The 20,072-nt window shown below is 34.0% G+C and overlaps 1 protein-coding gene across 2 annotated transcripts in view; it reads right to left on the bottom strand.

The window, feature by feature from the left end:
* LOC101746819 (facilitated trehalose transporter Tret1) overlaps positions 1–20,072 on the bottom strand; it is a 24,808-nt gene extending 4,736 nt beyond the window's left edge. The window contains exons 1-2 of one of the 2 annotated variants that reach the window (XR_009973171.1): positions 19,309–19,982; positions 527–924 (exon numbers count right to left, since the gene is read on the bottom strand). Coding sequence is in view for 1 of the 2 variants with exons in the window: in XM_004932278.4 (XP_004932335.1) it covers positions 527–924; positions 19,309–19,360 (450 nt within the window). In the remaining variant the exon portion in view is untranslated. Of the gene's footprint in view, positions 1–526; positions 925–19,308 lie in introns of both variants that reach the window. The other variant, XM_004932278.4, reaches the window with a different exon arrangement.

The following is a 20,072-nucleotide window of genomic DNA, read 5'->3' as shown; positions in this document are numbered from 1 at the left end:
TTACGGATGTTCCGTTATAACTACTGAACGATGCATCCGATTGACTTGAAACTTGGTATCCATGTAGAAAATACATATACTTAATGGATAGGCTAATATTTATATGAGTGTTGGATTCCCTACACCTGTTGCGGTGGCGCTAATTATGAGAATCTTTGTGAGAGTAATAATAATGTTAATTTTAAATGCCCAGCAAAGCGGGCGGGTACAGCTAGTTTCATTATAAAACTGTGCCTATGAATTGATTTGAACACTCAAATAATCGAATCGTTCGATACGAGTATACCAGGCGTCTTTTCCTTCAGGCTACGACTTCTCGGGCTAACAATCATTTGGTTAACACCTATCTTTTCCTCATGTATTTTAATAAGATTTGTATTGAATCGAAAATTCTCAGAGGCCATAATCCTCTTTCCATTGCTTGTTTGTAGGTATAGTGTGAGTGACGCATTTATTGCGCTGATTATTCATTAATTGTAGCTTAAACTAAAGTGAAACATGAATATTAGTAATGTATAGTACTCACTTTGTTCATTAAAGTAATGAGAGTTGATAGGGCACCTCGAACTTCATTCGTAGCTATCTCTCCCGTATACATCGGAGCCACAGTGTACACAACTCCATAACCCAGGCCTGAGAAAATCCGCGCGACGTACAGCATTGGCAAGGACTTCGCTACGATAACAAGTATCCAGCCGATTATGAAGGGTATAGCTCCTAGAAGCAGTGTAGTTTTTCTTCCGAATTTGTCGGCGAGATAGGCGGATGGAATCGGTGTTAGAGCCGAGCAGAGTATCATTATTGAGACTATCCATGATCCTTGGTAGGCAGTTGTTGGTATTGAACTTTCTTCTGATTCAAGATACAGTAGAGTAGGAGACGGCCAACCGTAGCAAGTACCGGCTGTTGCAGTAATGAGGGTCGCTGGAATGTAAATAATGATTGTGTATTACTATCATGAAACCAGACTCAATAACAGGGCAATTAAAACGAAGGTGATGTCATCTTTGAATTTAGTGAATGTCATATATTAATTGGCATATGAAATTATGTATGTCTGTGAGTTATCAATAGTTTTGACTAAATCAAATAACGACGTAAATTATTTGACACGCTTTATAGTTGGTTACGTTCAACTACTGTGTTGTAAAAACATTAAAACTAGAATTAAGGAGTACAAGTAACAAGAATTACCAGTGTTAAAGTAACATATTTCTCATCAAGAAAAATAAGTGTATTGCCCTTTCTTCAGTACAGTTTGCTGGATGTTCTTATCAGCACGGCTTGAGTTGTGAAATATATTTACATTCTGTTGATAATGGAGTAGTTTACATTAACACTAGATTTAATTATTTAATGTTAGACATTCATAGTAGGCAACGTTATATTTTTTTAACCTTAATATGTTCATTGCATCACATATCAAAACGACTAAGGTTGTGTGGTTTCCGTTCACACAAGGACACGTAGGAACTGTTAAAACTTATCTTAACTTCATTGAATTATATTTACCGCTGATTATAAATTATTTTTGTAACTTATTAGAATTATTTAATAAAAATAAATCTAGAATTTACAGAAGTATATTAACATAAAACGCCAACATTGTGTTTGTTGTACAAATAGTGTTAAAATATATATTTTACATCTGAATTTGAATAGATATTTGACATCGATTTCGGCTTATAAAAAACCCTAAAATAAATAAATAAACAGGATATTAGTAATTCTTGTAACTAACGGAATAATTTTAATCATATTTTGATAACGAAATATGGTCATAAAACCGCCAAGACATAAACAAATTAAATCGATATTTTATCCATACAGATATATAGTGTGGAATAAAAAATATAGATAGTGTGGCTATTTCACATACAGATAAACCTTCACTTTGGATTGGAAAGTTCCTACAGCGTTTTCGAAATCCTTATCTGGTGACAACCGGTGATCCGTTGAGACACTTATACCTGAGGACATCTTTGTACACATGCATCGTATTATCTAACAAGCATGTATAGTTTTTATGGCTTCCTGTCAATATAAAAACATGTTTGGGAGTGCCTACTCCGATATCCTCTTATCATAGTATTCTGGAAAATTCTGAGCACATTGCGATACGTTCCCTCGACCCTGTATTGTTATTACAAGACTTATTTATACTTTAAGTACATACATCGAATTATTGATTTTCTTTTCTGTTTCCAAAGAAACTGTTTTATAGGAATATTCATTTTGTATTTTCTTCGGTTTTTGTGAGACTTTGATATAGTTAAAACTAATTTAACGTTTTAATCTTGCATTTTTACTGTCATTTTATTATTTTATTGTGTATTGTTAATGTATTAATGAAAAGCATTAGTCTGAAAATGTATTTCATAGAAAAATAGACGGTAGTTAGCGCAGTATTTGAATGTCGACGAATTAAACCTTAGTTGTATATGTCCACGAAAACTGCAAAATTTCGAAACATAATAAAAAAGCGAGATTAAATCGTAAGAATAATTTAAATTATTTTCACATCAGCTTTAATTAATTTCATAATATTTAATATTTCGCACCTCTATTACCGTATTACGTGTTCGATTTCTATCATTAAAGTACCTATAAAAGAACGTGATGTGACCTATTAAAAGATAAACTGCTTTACGAATTTTCCATTGACAGTCAACTTCTAGCCCGATCACAAGAGACGGTACCTAGGAATTAAAAACATTGACTTATATGTGTTGACGTCATAAAAAAACAATAAGTCAAAAATAATACACCTGTAATCCAGTGATTAACATTGTCTAATTCAGTACGTAAATAATCTCAAGCCAATCAATTAACGACTTTTGTTGAAGACCGCAAGATAATATAATATTTTTTTGCAGATTAAAATCTGGGTCATGTATTCGCTGTTCTCGTAGTATGGTAGTTATTGGCGTAGATAAAATTTCCCGTGGGTTTTGGTGAAGTGTGCTAGTGTACCAACAATAAATCTACTTTTACAAAACACGATTTGTAGAGATCGTAACCACTTGGTTGTAGTCCTAGAAGCTCTTTTACTGGTGGTAGGACCTCTTGTGAGTCCGCGCGGGTAGGTACCACCGTCCTGCTTATTTCTGCCGTGAAGCAGTAATGCGTTTCGGTTTGAAGGGTGGGGAAGCCGTTGTAACTATACTTGAGACCTTAGAACTTATATCTCAAGGTGGGTGGCGCATTAACGTTGTAGGTGTCTATGGGCTCCAGTAACCACTTAACACCAGGTGGGCTGTGAGCTCGTCCACCCATCTAAGCAATAAATAAAAAGGCCTACTTGAATGATCTATGGTTTGATTTGTAGAATTAAACTGAGCCAAAAGTCAAAATACAGTTTCTAAAACAACATTTGGACGTCTACATGCCCTTCTGTTTATTTATGTGGTTTTGTGTTTGAATAACGGCATCACTAATTTAGCGAGGGGCATGTAGTCCTCCTTGCGTCGTTTTCCTCATTACTGAGGGTTAGACTCCCCCGCTGCATCAGTTTCTCCCATACGACTTCCCTCCATCTGCCGCGATCCTTTGCTTCATGAAGGGCATTATGGAAATTGATGTTCAGAGAAGATCGTACTTGGTCCGACCATCTCGTGGGACTGCGTCCTCTGGGACGTTTGCCATCTACCTTTCCTGTCACCATCAGCTGTTCAAGATTGTGAATAGGGGCATGTAGTAGGTAGGTACTTTTGCAGTTTTAATTAAGTTTTCGAATATTATTAAAAACCATTATCCTATTTAACGATAGTGAAATAAGTTACGTCGTAATGCGCTTTTGAATTGTACTTATTAAAAATGTTAGAAATTATTAAGGAGTTTTGTTTTTACCTATGAAATAAGACTTAAAAGTGCAAAAATACAATATAGCGTTCGTATTCTTTTTGTTATTAAGATTTTTCCGTGCGTTCATAAATCACCTACATACATACAGGTTTGGAAGCGTTTCGTTTGCCAGTTGGCACAATCAGCGCTTCGTCGATTTAAATAAAATGTATACATGTATATACGACATGTGTGTATAAATATTATACGTTGTAAGCATGCGTCGTGACGGTTTCGGCCGAGCGATCACGTGCGGGCTGTTTCTAATAATTTTTCTATTATTATTTACGAATTTCCGTTAAATGATAGATGAACGTTTATTTTTGCTTTTACACTATCAGCATAATATTCCGTTCAGTAATGAACCGTAACAGAAAAAAAGTTAACGAGAAATGGTGCCGTGTTTTATTTTTATTGTCTATAATTGACTAAGGGTCAGCTTAATCAGCCCGCAGAGTTTATCTCGCATATTTTCACTTTATCACGATTCCGACCCGGTGGTGGAATTGAGAAGCAACTGCTCCTGAGCTGTTTGGCCATCTACGGAGGTGCACGGGTACCTGATAGCAAACCTTCCCCTCCTACATGAGCCCTTGAATTAACAACCTGTCTTGGTAAAACCAGAAAGGCTTCCGGGCCAGGAGATATACCGAAGTCTCAAAAAAAAAACATTTCCGTGGCCTCTGGTAACAATTTCCTAAGCCTCGGTTCCTCGGATTACTTCATGGGATCGATATATATTGAGGCAGTAAAAAAATAAGCTTCTCCATGAATTAATAAGTTTGAATTTTTTTTTAGATGGTAGTAATAAATTCGATTTTTATTGTGCGTTTAATTTTTATCTAATGACCATAATAACCGAAGTAAGTAAGAGAAATAAATAAAAAATCTAACGCAGAACATGAATTTCAATAAATGAATATTTAATCTTTCGATCAATCAAGTCGTAGAATTATGAAAAATGTAGAGCTGACATTGAAAAATTAGACTGAAGGTATAAAATATTGGTTCGACTCGCTCTGGAGCCTGCCAAGGTGAAATTTAGATGAAATAGGGTAGAATAGGAAATCTGTTATGTATGTATGACGGCGTTCTTGTGCTATATAATTAAACTTTTAAAGGTATAGGTACATACTCTGCAGGGCATCGTTTGATCTCATATTGATAAGTACTTTTAGATTCAAAAAGCATAAAACTATTAATTTTTAATACAAATCTTAAGGGTGAATACAAAAAAAAACTGTAAGAGTGATGCTCGAATTTACTAACGATTTATTAAGTTGTGAAGTCGTTCAAGAAACAATATTAATTGACATTAGTTTTAGAGCGTAGATCACGTTGAAAGGTGGCGAGAAGTAGCTTGATGTAAATACAGGAAAACCGATGGTCATCCTCAATATTATGCAAATGTGAAGATGTCGTATCCTAGACGATTAACGACGTAATTAAACAGAAGTAATCATAATAAATAAATTTCGATTCATTGCAACATATTAATGTTTCTAGCACACAACGCGAAGACCAAACATACAAATAACGTATATTAGTATAGATAAATTTAATATGTTTTGTATATGTGTGGATAATGTTTATGTGTGGGATTGCGACCTGTGTACGAGGTCGTTTAACGCGCCTCCTCATACACAATGACGTCAACAAACGCGTGCCACTTGAATATGTACTGTATTAATATGATTTAAGACTTCTAATACCGATGAATTATTATTCAATTTAAAAATCGAATTGTTCCGGTTTTGTTGTTGTTAAAACCGATAATATAACCAGAAGAGTTTATTTATTCTAGACATATTATATACTGGGTAAGAGAATTTAACCAGAATAGAGGTCAATGATATTCTTTTAAATTGAGTTACTGAAGAATTAATAGGTCTTTATTTGATGCAGTAGTTAAGTTTAGTCTGACGAGCGTGTTGTGTCTCGATTTTTAGGCACCCTAACCCTACAACGCGTTTTTGTAAATCGTCGGAGCTTACACAACAACGTGTCTAAATTAGTCTAGAACATCTATTATAACAGGTATTTTAGAATACCATAGACCAGGACTAATGTTCAAATATTACTGCCTTATAATTGTATTAATTATATTAATCTACTACAATAGCAAAGCTAATCGTAAAAGAAGAAATTAACATTTCATACTCTTTTCTCTCTACTTAGGAACAACAACATTAGTGTGATTAATAATGTACTACTACTGTGTATACGTTGTGTTCGTTTGCAAGACAATGTGACCATTGCCTCTAAATATAGACATGTGTAGGGCTGTATCATAATCGTTTTAAGTAATATATAGGACTTTTTTAATTACTGGTATAATTTATGCGTATTTTCGAATACTTGTTTCGTTTGATATTAACTCGCCTATTAGAAAATATCGTGTATGAATATTAAAAATCAGGATTACCATGACCAACATTTCAACGGTTTGAACATCGAACTCTGTGGAGAAATCAATTTATGCATGGCATTTAATGTTTTATGTTTTTTTTTAATTGTAGTTATGTTGATAGTGATAAACGTTTATTTAAATAAATCCTTGCATGTTTCATCCTTAACGAATTCATGTGTGTGTGCGTATAACATTGTGGTCGTGTGTTAATACTGTCGTAACACATTGTAGGTGCTTCTAAATTCAACAACGTGTATAATAATGAATGTCGAATCGACTGAATCGACTACCAGTTAGTCTATTTTAAGATGACGCTTTTATAGATATTATAGATACTTTCAATATGTCACAAAAGAGCACAACTGTGCATATTTATTTGGGCATAAACACGGAAACGGGTTTGTCTTGTCATAAATGTTGTTAAATGGCACTCTGTTCATATGAATACTATATAATAATATGTATATATTTAAACTATATTCATAGTATCATCTATATAGACGACACGTTGGAACTTTATTTATCAAATTGTTTATTATGCATACTTAAAAATTACGTGTAACATGGCAAAAATCAGAATATTATTTTCTTTTAAGAATTAACGAAAAACGTGTTTTAACTACATATTTTACTGACCGATTTCTCATTGACTTATTTTTATCGTCCGATTAAAATATCCCAAATGAAATATAGTCCGTCCTAATTTAAAAATAAGGATTTGTTTTAATTTAAATCTATGGTTATATTGTACATATTTCACGATTAAAAATCACATCTGAATCTACGTGAGTGAATTAATGTTCTTTATCGCTTTTATAGTTTTTTATTTAAACGAAAGAAACCGATTATTAAATATTTTTTGTTTACAGGGAGTGGATGTATTTGCAGTTTTTACCCTTAATATGCAGGTATCGAAAAGCTTAGATTGGAATGCGCCCGGGCCTCGTTTAACACGTTAACAGTCCCTATACAAGCGTTCCGAAACACGCCATATGTCCAAGTGTGATTATATATTTTTTGGCCATTATTAGATGTCCACCTATCGGCTGATGCATTATAAGTAACAAAATATGGTCGTTGACCCCGGATATACCCGTGTACAGCGGGCGGTACACGGACTTCTGAATTAAATTACCGGGTACCTTTAACGTGGACCACAGGCTCATGAGTGTTCCAGCAGACGTATGTATGGTTAGTTTATTACCATATCGATGGTACACTTTCGCGGCAGACTACTTTTCCGCCAATACATACCCTAAAACACATAAATATAACATGAAGATCTATAAACTATGGTCTGCAGAACACTTGGGGATACCAAATTTACAATGGTCAAAATGTGCAAGTTTTTTGTTTGGATACCTCCGAAAGTATAGTAGTAACATTGGCAGAAGGTTTACTTGATGAAGGTCGCTGCATGATAACTGACAACTACTACACGAGCGACACTTTGACAGAATATATGCTTTCTCGCAATACAGACCTCTGTGGCACAGTCAATAAAAAGAGAAAAGGTTTACCGAAAGAGAGAAGGAGAGAAAAGCATTCTAGCAGCACATGAAACGTTCAAATTCAAGTTACGCCGCTGAGAAAGACACATTTTTTGGAGTTTTTGGGCAAGAAAGAATCTCGATTCATCCGAAGACGATGCGTGGGATGCTGCCAAAACCTTCTTGATGAAGGTCGACTTGCTCCATATGCACAGGCCAAAGCCAAAAGGGTATCAACGCAATGTAAAATTTGCAAAAAAAGCATATTGCGTTGTTTGTTTTTCTAAACTTTTAGTTCATCAATTAAAATTTGTATCTTTTTTTCTACGTTTTTTTATGTCGTGTTGCTATACTAAGAATTTTAAAAAACTATGACATGTTTTCGACTTTTTCCATTTATTAGATACTTGCCCACAAGTCCACAAAGAAAACACTAACTAATTTGACAAGTCCGTGGATCTAGGCCCCGTAGAGAAACACATCGGCTCGTGTACCTCATAGAGTACACGAACTCGGCGGAACCGCTCACCGTGTACCACATACGTAACACCGGACTGTTAACGTGTTAAACACATCAAACCGAATACCGAGAAATAAAAAATGGAAGATCAACATTTATCAGCCGCGTGCCACGTGTTTTTTTTACAATACATTTTATAATACGTTCGTTTTTTTTATTAGTTACATTGTATTGTGTTGTACAAAGCTGCGTAGCAAAATGACCTTCAATTTTAAGATCGGGAACGCGATACAATTGTGTTTGTTTTTTTGTATAAAACACACAACATGTTATTAGAGGAAACTGTAAGGTTTATTGTAAAATAATAAAAAAATAATAATAAAATGTATCATGTTAAAGTTAAGGCAATTATCGGATTACCAAATAGCAACACTGTTGGTGGGAGCAACGGCAGTAGTGGGGACGTGACGTCATAATAAAAAAGGCGGTAGTCTGAAAAAACGGGACAGAAAGTAGTGTATTCAGCAGTGAGCAGATATCTAAAGATTGTACAAGTGGAGTTACAAATAAAGCAATATTAAGTGAGCTATTGAAATCTGTGTATTTATTTACTGGCTTTAGAACCCGAGTTCTACAAAACTTTTAATATTTTATAGCACTAGATGGGTACACCAAACACAGTCAAATCACTAAAATCATTATGACTCATATTTCCAAGCCACAATCGCAAGAGGCTCATTTTTTATTCGAAGACAGTGACTAATATTAAAACTAATCCTTTTTACCAGTAAATTGTTTGCGTTTATTAGAATACGCAATATTTCTCTCACGTGCACGGAGCACGTGCTTTGATGCAGCTTAGAGTTGAAGACCTTTAGTATCTCAAGAATTCGTTCCTATCAACACAGTTTAATTGGAGTGACATTTTGGCAGCATTCACTTGAAAAACTAGATAAATTATAATGTTTTTATCTTGTAACGGATGCAGTCATTCTATGGAACATAGATTACGGCTCGCTAGTAATTTTACTGTGACCGAAGTACTGCGTGATTTCAATTGCTGTGTTAGCAAAGTAAACATTCAAAATTAGGCTTCGAGTAATTTTTAAATTGATCAGATCAGATTGAAAAGTGAAAAAAAATCGGGTCAACACCACTTGTTACCCGTTTTTTTTTACTTTTGTTCATTTACAAGAAATGCCTTTGTTATTGTCATTTTGGCATATTAAATCTAATTCCCAATTGTATTGTGAGAAAAACACATAATAGTGACTACTACTCTTATTGACGACGACACGCCTTCCCAGTAAATGCGCAAATTTAAAAGATTTTTTAAATTATGTGTACCTACGTATTTCCTTTGAATTATTGAAAACAAGTCTGTATGATTTAAACAACGCCATAGTCGTATCATCCAAAATGAGCACACGTTCTGTTTTGGCCATTTTAATATTACGATTTTCTTTCTCAACCATCAAAACTAGTTTGAATTTATTCTAGAACGTGATGTCATGTGTAAGATTATTTCTGGAAAGGTAGCTTGAATGAAGCGGTTTCAGGCAGTAGTTATAAACTCTGCTTCGGTAGCGGATGCTGTGATTGCAAAGAGGAAATGACAAGATCATCGTATGATTTAGAAGTCGTCGAGATCTAAATGATAATACGGCCGGTATGTTCGTATCGATCGACGTGACCATGTCGATGTTCGTATATCTACCGCAGGCCGTTACCAATTTTTTCAAGGAAAGATGTACTTGGCACTTGTTCACGAATGACTTCCGCGATCGAAGAAATAGCGCAGTGTCATAAAAAAACAAACTCGCAAATAATGTATCATTATGATGTGTATAATTACTAAAGACTTGACTTGTCCTGGTGAAACCGGAAATATCACAAAAAGAAACTAAAGATTGCAACCTCAAGTTTTAAGGTGGATAAATGGTGGCGACATTAGATATGATTTTTCGGTAACCACTTAATAGTACGCAGGCCACAAGCTCGCATATTTATCAATGCAATTAATAAAATAAAAAATATAATACCATCATGTGATTTCTTGTTGCATCAAAATTTGATTAATTAAATATTTATAAAGATTAAAAGTACTTAATTATGTTATTATATCAAATACATAAAATAATTAAATTATTAAAATAATTAATTTATATGTATAGATTACGTTATCATGTATCTGATGGCTATCGTTGTAATCACACTTGCAATTTATCATTCGTTGTTTCAGGTCTTTGAATTTCAACTTAAACAGTATTCAAATTAAAAGTATGTACTTTATCATATACAGTTACCCCACACGGCACGAGCATGAACAGAGCTTTGACGAATGCTTGGCTTATGCAGACCTGTTTCGTCTAGTTCTAGTCATCCTTGATACGTGTCTATTACAAATATCTTTTGTTGCAACGAATATTTATTAAAAGAAAAAAGAGAGAGTTTAATTTTTTGTAGATTATTGTGAACTGTCGAGCATTTCCAATCTATACTAATATTATAAAGAGGAAAGATTTGTTTGTTTGTTTGTTTCGAATAGGCTCCGAAACTACTGGACCGATTTGAAAAATTCGTTTTCCATTAGAAGCCGACATTGTCCCTGATGAACATAGGCTACTATTTCTTAATTTTTTTTTAATTTTTTTTTTTGTTTCATGTGTGTTTTAATGTTTCCGAAGCGAAGCGAGGGCGGGTCGCTATCGATTGTAAAGTCATAACCATTTAAATATTAAAATGACGTATATTTTGAATATGAATACGTAATGGGTTTTTTTTTTGTAGTTACGCGAGAAACGCGTGAAGATTATCCGAGAAATGAAGTATTATAAATGAATTTTATTTATTTATTGTGTAGATTGACGCTCTCGACCAGTTCTGTTTTAAGTAGTTACCAGGTTTCATAGACATTCCAACGTGAATGCCGCCACCTGTCTTGATACATGACTTGAAATAGCGGCATTAACCACTTAAGACCAGTTGGGCCGTGAGCTTGTTCACCTGTCTTTGCAATAAAAAAATACATACTATTTATAATTTAAAGTGATAGGGGTAATAATTTATAATAGACTAAATACATACACAATAATTTATAATAGACTAAATATTGGCCTTAAAAATACATTCACTACCGGATTCGTCATACTTGATTAACGTAGCGATAAATAAAAGTAGTTTGTAACGTAGTTGTACTGTTTAATTTCACAAAAACCTGATTTGATAAATAACTCATTATTGAAAAAATAAAAACAATGTGAATATGGCAAAGAGATCCCTATCGGGCAAGTGATTTATTAATGACTGAAATAATACTTACTCGAAACTAAGAATATTTAAAACACAGAGACACAAAGATTCCCCTCCTGTAGTAGAAAGTCAGATTCATAGTGTAGCATCCACATATTACATGCATTTAGAAATGAGGATGCCGACGGACCGCAGAGCTCTTTATGACAAAATAGACTTGCCCAGCAGTTTCATTAGCGTAAAATTTGTATTTCAGAAATAATGAAACTTGTTGAATTTACTCGAGAAAAGTTTTTGTTACTCGAAGATCCATAAATCAGTCGATTTGTAGTTTAGTTGCTGCGTAACAAGGTACACATTCGCATGCCGTTATTAATTATAGCAGATTTATTCGGCGTTACCTGAATCATATCATTTACTATGAAGTATTTCTTGGGTTAATCCAGGTAATAAAAATTATCTTCGTATTAAATTTCATCCATATCCTTTTGCGTAGTAAAGTAAAAAACGTACATTCACATTTAAAATATTAGTTAGTTCTATCTATAGATTCCTTATGCTTGCTTGCTCTCTCCAAAGTCAATCGGGCGAAGAAAATCGCAACATCTCATGCAAACTACATAATGTCAATGACATCTGCGTGCTTCTGACGTTTTATGTTCCTTCAAATATTCATAATACACCCGCGTTAGATCGGCACTAATTTATATTTGGTTTTTCCGAGACGTAATTTATTTATCGCTTTATACATATACATATCGGAAATGGTCTTATTAATTTTGAGTAATTAGTTACGGGAAAAGTGATACTATAATACTATAAACGATATAAGTATGATAATTTGTGGCTTCAATCTGACTTCTAGGAAAGTTATTTTAAGCGAAATTTTTCTTTTTTTAGATTTCTTGTTTGTCTCTCCTTTTTTTGCTCTTTGTATTTATTGGATTGTTTAATTTTGTTATTACTACAAAATAGTTACTAGTAGTAATTGTGTGTTAATGGTTGATAGCTAGGTGTAATAAAGCAAGCGGCTCTGTATTCTGCATAAGATGAGCGGTAGCGGTAAATATTTACGATTGACTTCCACGGTGAAGTAATAACATTGTTATTTGTATTTTGACATTCAACAAGTGTGTCATACTGACATCTAAGTTGAAATAAATGATTAAAAAAAAAAAAAAAAAAAACATCGTGTAATAAAAAACAAACCCGCAAAATTATAATTTGCGTAATTACTGGTGGTAGGACCTCTTGTAAGTCCGCGCGGGTAGGTACCACCACCCTGCCTATTTCTGCCGTGAAGCAGTAATGCGTTTCGGTTTGAAGGGTGGGGCAGCCGTTGTAACTATACTTGAGACCTTAGAACTTATATCTCAAGGTGGGTGGCGTATTTACTTTGTAGATGTCTATGGGCTCCAGTAACCACTTAACACCAGGTGGGCTGTGGGCTCGTCCACCCATTTAAGCAATAAAAAAAATAAAAAAAAAGGTTTACGTTTTCAATAATCACAAAGTTAATTTTCTTTATTGTGGTATTGATTAGGATTATAAAAGAATTCGAATTTGCTTTGTACGCTGAGTTTGGAAATTTAATGTGCATAAATTTTCTTCGTTTCAATTCCACACCAATAAGAATGTTTCGTCTTGCTATCTCACTCGCATACCCGCACCTTAATGGCAGTGATGCCACAAAACATTATGTACAACAAAAGGTTTTTTTTTTATATAAAAGAGTGTTTTGTGGTGTTATATTAAATGATGTGGTGTTATATTTCAATACCTACAATGTACACAGAACTGTTAACGCTAGCAGTATATTTTTTTAAAACAATGGAACCGGCATACGATTTTTTTGTCGATTCATCGGTTTGGACAGGCAAAAGAAACACAGCCAAGCCTTCCAATATTTTTTTAGCAAAAAGTCATTTTTGTTATACTGCTGTAGAGGTAAGTAATTTTTGTCTGTATGTACAGTATCGATTGCATTCCGTTTATTAAAGCAGTTTTTCCTTACACATGCCAAGTTTCAAAAACTTATAATGCGTTTTGTTATCAATGTTCAACGTTTAGTTGCTATCTTTTTTTCAAATATGTTTTGTTTTGTTTTGTTTAAAAATATAATAAATACACGAAAATATTTGGATTGTTACCCTTTATAAATCAGACAACTCTTATAAGGAAACAATAAAAAATAATAGTGGTATAAAAACTGCCGTTCATCAAAGATAATCACTATTGAATGAATGTCAACACTCTGGAAAAACAGCCTAAATAACACTATTATTACCTATACTGTTACGAATACTTTACAAAAAAGAACTAGCTGCTTATGTTGCGCAAGCATTGCTCGTATCGTATCTGATTGACGTCATAATTATATTTTATGCATGCAAATCAATATTTTTTAAATTGATTTTGTAGGCAGACGACCATCTTTAATGGTAAGTAGTCACTGTTGCTAATGGGCATCAACGATGCAAGGGTACAGCATCGCTGAAACTGTTGAGCACTCTCCTCAAGCGTCGTTTGAATAAGGGTTAATTTACTCTCAAAATACTCATTCAATATTTTTTTTCGTAGCTTCTTTGGGTGGACGAGTTCAAGGCCCACCTGGTGTTAAGTGATACCCGGAGCCCATAGTCATTTACAACGTAAATGCCGCCACCCACCTTGAGACATGAGTTCTAAGTCTCAGTTTTTACAGTAGAACGGCTACCCCGCAATTCAAACCGAAACGCATTACTGCTTCACGATAGAAATAGGCAGGGTGGTAGTAGCACCAGTTTCTTAATGAGTATTGTCGGTTTTCGCATTTTATTTATTCTCAACCAATGGAATACTTAATTACAAAACTGTAATGAGGGCGTTGAATATTAAACTGATGTTACAGAAATTTCCGTTGAAACATTTGATAGGTCATGAATGTTAGGGTTAAATCTACCTGACCCAAAATGACTGTTCGTTCTGTTGACTGCCTGTTTATGTCTTAGTTAATGCGTGAATTACATCAAAAGTAACTCTATAAAAATTATATCACTTTATCTTGCCACGGTGACTAAAGGTATGACGTAAAAGCAAATTCAAAGCAACAGTCGCGGCATAAAACTAGATAAATTAGCGTTTAGTACAAAATTTGATTGCCGGCAACAATAAATACGTATCATAACAGATTTCGATGCGTAGGTGTATTCTTACTTTCCGGCAATAAACAAACCCAATAAATTTTATTGAGCAGCTTTGAATTTTATGGTACTTTTGGCACGTGACAAGGTTATTACTGGAAAAGGAACGTAGATTTTTAATAACCTTGATAACTGTAAGTTTTATAAGTGCTGATAATTGATAAAGTTTATTGTTCATTTCAATGGTTGTAAATAATAAAAAAAAAATAATGAATATTTTCGTAGATTATGGGACTATGTAGTTGCAAAAAAAAGCATCATTATGAAAGCGTAACGTTACGAGGATCGTATTTACGAAAGAAATTGTTTTACAAAATGTTTTGTTTGATTTACCACTCAATATTTGTTAGTTATGGAAAAAAGAAACAGTACATATTTGATTTCCATTTTTGTGTAACTTTACCATATGCAATAAATTCGTGTTCTTTGTTTCTTTTTGTTTCATTATCTTTTGTGTACTGTTTTGAGACATCCATTATAGTCCAAGATCCCAGGGCCCCCAGACGTCACGTATTTTCTAACGAACGAAATGTGGCCGATTGCGTTGTGTTACTATGCACTAAGAACGCATGCCTACCTGATTGATATCTCTATCTTGCTTAGACGGCCAATTTTCAGGTATCAGGTACTCAAGATACATAAAATCATTACTTACTTCACGTATTTTTTGAAAGCTGATTTTGACGTATATTTTAGGCAATATCCTTAAAAATAAGTCGCCAATACTCCCAGACACTCTCCGTCGGCCGAATTGCTTTGCAGACACTTTAAAGGGCCAATCATCCCCTAAATTCAATTTAATACGTCTGTGCGTAAAAGATGGATTGACCAAGTGACTGAGTGTCTGGACATGAGACTGAGCCACGCACTTCACTGTGCCACAGACCGACATAAGTGGCTACAAATTACAAAAAAAGGTCACAGGCGGGCGCATCACGATGCTCAGCAATGAGCGATCGACTGAAGGAGGAGGAGGAGTGCGTAAGAGTGTGAGGGCATTATCCACGCGCATGAGACTGAGTGATATGTTGACTTCTCTGTCTCTCTATCTATATACATAATTATATATATATATTTTTTTACCCGGGATGATAAAACTCAAGAATAATGGTAGTCAAATGAGCATTTTTTTACAAATTCATTTTTAATTATTTACCTGATTATTTAATTTTTGACTGATTTTCTTTTAATATTAATAATTAATTGATATGAGTCAACTGTGAGAGAGAGATAGAGATAGAGAAGTCAATATATCCTAATACATGTCTCACTCAGTCTCATGCGCGTGGATAATGCCCTCGCGCTCTTACCCACAGAGGTATTAAATTGAATTTAGGGGATGATTGGCCCTTTAAAGTGTCTGCAAAGCAATTCGGCCGACGGAAAGTGTCTGAGACTAAAGGCGACTTATCTTTAAGGATATTGCCTAAAATATACGTCGAAATCAGCTTTCAGAAAATACGTGAAGTAGGTAATGATTTTATGTACCTTGAGTACCTGATACCTGAAAATTGGCCGTCTAAGCAAGATAGAGATATCAATCAGGTAGGCATGCGTTCTTAGTACATAGTAACACTACGCAATCGGCCACATTTCGTTTGTCAGAAAATACGTGACGTCTGGGGGCCCTGGGATCTTACTCTATTAAGAGTTTATCCCGATATCAGGTTGAAATATTATAATTGGTTATTATCGATCTATTAAACGGATGTCCATAGGTTATGCGTAATACAGTAATTACTAGTGGGTGTCATACGTTTGACTTAATACACTGATATCAATTCCTTTGATTCATGACGAACGCTTTTTAAGCCTGTAATCCAAAGTTGTATATTGTATTATAGATATTTTAACGATATTCGATTATTTTAAATTATTGTCGTTGTAAAATATGAAATAAAACAATCTGTTTACGGTTATTAATTGCGTGCACGAATCTGTTTCGCGATGATCGCATGACGTCATTTTCGACAATAACTCCAACTACGTTTCTTATATGAGTCGACTATTATCAAAGCCGGCAATCTGACTTTTGGACAATGATTGGTAAATCAGAAAAACGAATTATTGACTTTGTATTCCATTGGCAGTCACAAAACTCTTCGGAACGACATCTTAGATAAATAACAGGTTAACTATTAACCTTTATTTAATGCAGGTTTTGAACCGTATTCTTTGAAGGAGACGATTATATTCAAATCAATCTGTATTGACATATCAATAATTTTTTTTTGTCCAAATGCACAGATTGCCGCCTTTGATAATAGATGACTCATATATCTGAACGAAATTTCATTCGGTAAATATTGGAAAAGTTTTAATGTTATACGATTTCCGTGATGCAATTCATAAACAAACAGATGTTGATATTAATAATGATATATTGCCATTCAAATTGTGAGATGCGATTGTTCAAAATTTAAAATAGAAATGAATTTGACGTTTCAAACTGTCACTGCATTTATAGTTACTACAAATTGTTTTCTTGGTTTTATAAATTTTGTGGTGATTGATTTTTACATACTTAAACAATATTTCAATCAATATAAATATGGATTTTATTGTTTGCACTATTGTTAACATTTTAGTCATTTCAAAATTGTTTCCTCTCTCTCTCTCTCACTGTATTTATACACGCACAAAAACCTACACCCCAACAAACAAACACCCTATTGAAAAAGTACTTTAGTGTTGTTTTGAATCTTACTTCTCTTTCTAACAGTAAACGGTTTGATATAAAAAGGAAAAGGATGCCTGTAGTTGTTCTGACCATTCTGGTTTATATATGAGGTCGCAAATTCTTAGAATACAAGAGTTCTCAGAAATCAACTCTAACGATTGAATTGCTTCAAACGTTTTCCATTGAACCGTTTCCATTGAATTTTACGAGCATCAAATGTTCGTTTCGTTTCAATGGTTTTATTAGTCAGAAAACTATTTTGTTTGCAAGGCTTCAGGTTTATTAGGTTATGATGGGATCGCTTAGCATAAAATAATTTTATTTTTGTTTCATAGATTTTATTATATTAAGTGGGTCGACCGAACGAACGGTGTTCGTAAATTTAGCAATAGGCCACATATGCTTCTAAGAGTTTTTATAGTTTTTCCTTGTAAAAAAGAAAAACAGAGCCCATGCTTTCTGAATTAATTCATAATATATTTTCTATTTTGAACTTTGGGGAAATTATTGATATAAGACCGCGTAAGCATCTCTATTGACAAATAAAAAAGTTTGCATGCGAACTAACTTCTGGTGTTTTGGATCATATTTTTATCTAGCTACGATGAAGTGTTTCTAAAGAGTGTTCGAACTATTTCACGGCGCTACGGGGCATTATGATCTGTACTTCTTTAGATCAAGTTCGAAAGGATTTCGACAATAGATCAGGGCTTGACTATGCTCCTAACATTGTTGTTGTTATCCAGACTTTTTGGCGGGAACACGAGAAGCGCAGTGCTATGAATTGTTTTATTATGTTAGTTTAGTGTTTCACCAGGTTTAAATGTGTAATTTTCGGTGTTTTTTTTTTACTGTTTACTATTTGTCCACCGAAAAAGGCTCAATTAATAACCACCATTTTACTGAGACTATATTTCATTCTATATCATCTCGTTTCATTTATTTTCATCCTAATTGATTAATTCAAATTAATCAAATTCATTTATTTAAATTAGTTTCATTTATTTTTGACACGACAATAATTATATTAATTGTGTTGCCAGGAATATTTTTTCTCGCTTTATTTACTAGCTTCATTAGTTTTTTTTTTAATATAGCATCAATGTTCCTAATTTTCTGCACGTCAGGGAATATTATTGAATCCGAGCAGCTTAACCGAGATAAAGTAATTCAAAAATAGTGATAGCCTCCGTGACCCTGTTTAATATCGGAAACGAATTCACAAAAGAACTTATTTATACAATAGTATTTTGTATTTAAAATCACAAAAATGAACTTTATACGTTTGCGAAGAAGGATTGTTACTCTTTATTCAGCATTATTCATAGCTCCGTAGTCAATTTTATGCTTTCTAAGATACGATTCTACTTTGTATCTCTAGTCTATACGTATTAAAATGATTAATGATTATGATTGCCTACGGTTAAAACCCTCACATCAAATATTTCTTAACTCATTATTGAAGAAAGCCATTAATTTTAAAATAAAAAAAAGGTGCGAAGATATACGAAGAACGGTATAGAGAATTTGCAGTTTTGCAGATTTCCACTTATTTCATGAATATAGTATCAAATCATTATTATTATTAAAATTATATAAAAATATAAACACCTGACTGACTTTCTCTTTCTTTCTTTCTCGGCATAGGTTTCCCTATACTAACAAATTTTCTGATTGTGAATCGAGGTTAATTGTAGAAATATCATGTCGAGGTCAGACACTTAGAAGCATTGTAACACACTAGTGACTAGTGAATTCATGAATGTGCGACGTGGACTACACACATAAGCTATAGCTACATAGTTACATAAACTCCTAACGAATAAGCAGTTACTTTCTGAACTCTCGAGCGATTAATACAGGACAATACGAAGAGTAAACAACATTAATTAAAAACAAGTAATTAACGTCTGAATGATGTATGTGCGTTTTAGCGGCTGACGACACATGGCCGGTCCATACCCACAACTATAGGTTAGGAAGTTACTCACCACATAATGCTATTCCATATTCCTTCCAATGTGAACGAGTTTTTACTGCCATTTTGTTGTATTAATATAAATATATTTACGTTACTTTATATTTATTATTGCGCGATTTGGAATGAAATTATTTGAGCACTGAATTTTTAATAAAGATGTTATATTTTAAACAATAAAATTTGAAATCATCGTAATAGTTATAAATTATAACAATATAGGAGAATTAACTAAATATCACAAAATAATGTATTCGATCTTAAATTAAATAGAGGTTTATAAACGAAACGTTATAACCGATGAGGCTTCATTTTGGAAGGTTTATGTATTGTTGGCTTGCTGGTTCATGATGCGAGAAGAACGCGCGCAATGTCGTGGTATCGCGACGGTAACGAGTGAGCAACTGAACGATGTTTTAGTCGTCTGTCGAACGAAAGGGAGCGGCGAACGATTCGAATGAAACGAATTAATCGCAAATTATCTGTGATCGCAAAGAACCAAGAGGAACGAATGAGGCAAAACGGCGCGGGCGCACGCTTTTGCTTGTTGTTTATCGGACGGCCGGCCAGCTCTTGTTGAGATAAGGAGAAGTTCGATAACAGGATTGAGACACGAGGGTGGAGCGCATGCGCTCCATCCGCTGCCACGCTACCGGTCGACAACTAGCCACTCGCTCCGCGACTTGCTCTCCCGAATATTTCTACAGACCATTTATTTATAGATATACGACGACAAAAATAATTCTGACAATCGTTTGAACTGTGCTTTACGTGACT

This window comes from Bombyx mori, chromosome 5 (assembly GCF_030269925.1).
Source record: "Bombyx mori chromosome 5, ASM3026992v2".
NCBI lineage: Eukaryota > Metazoa > Arthropoda > Insecta > Lepidoptera > Bombycidae > Bombyx > Bombyx mori.
This window is presented reverse-complemented; position numbering and strand designations above follow the sequence as displayed.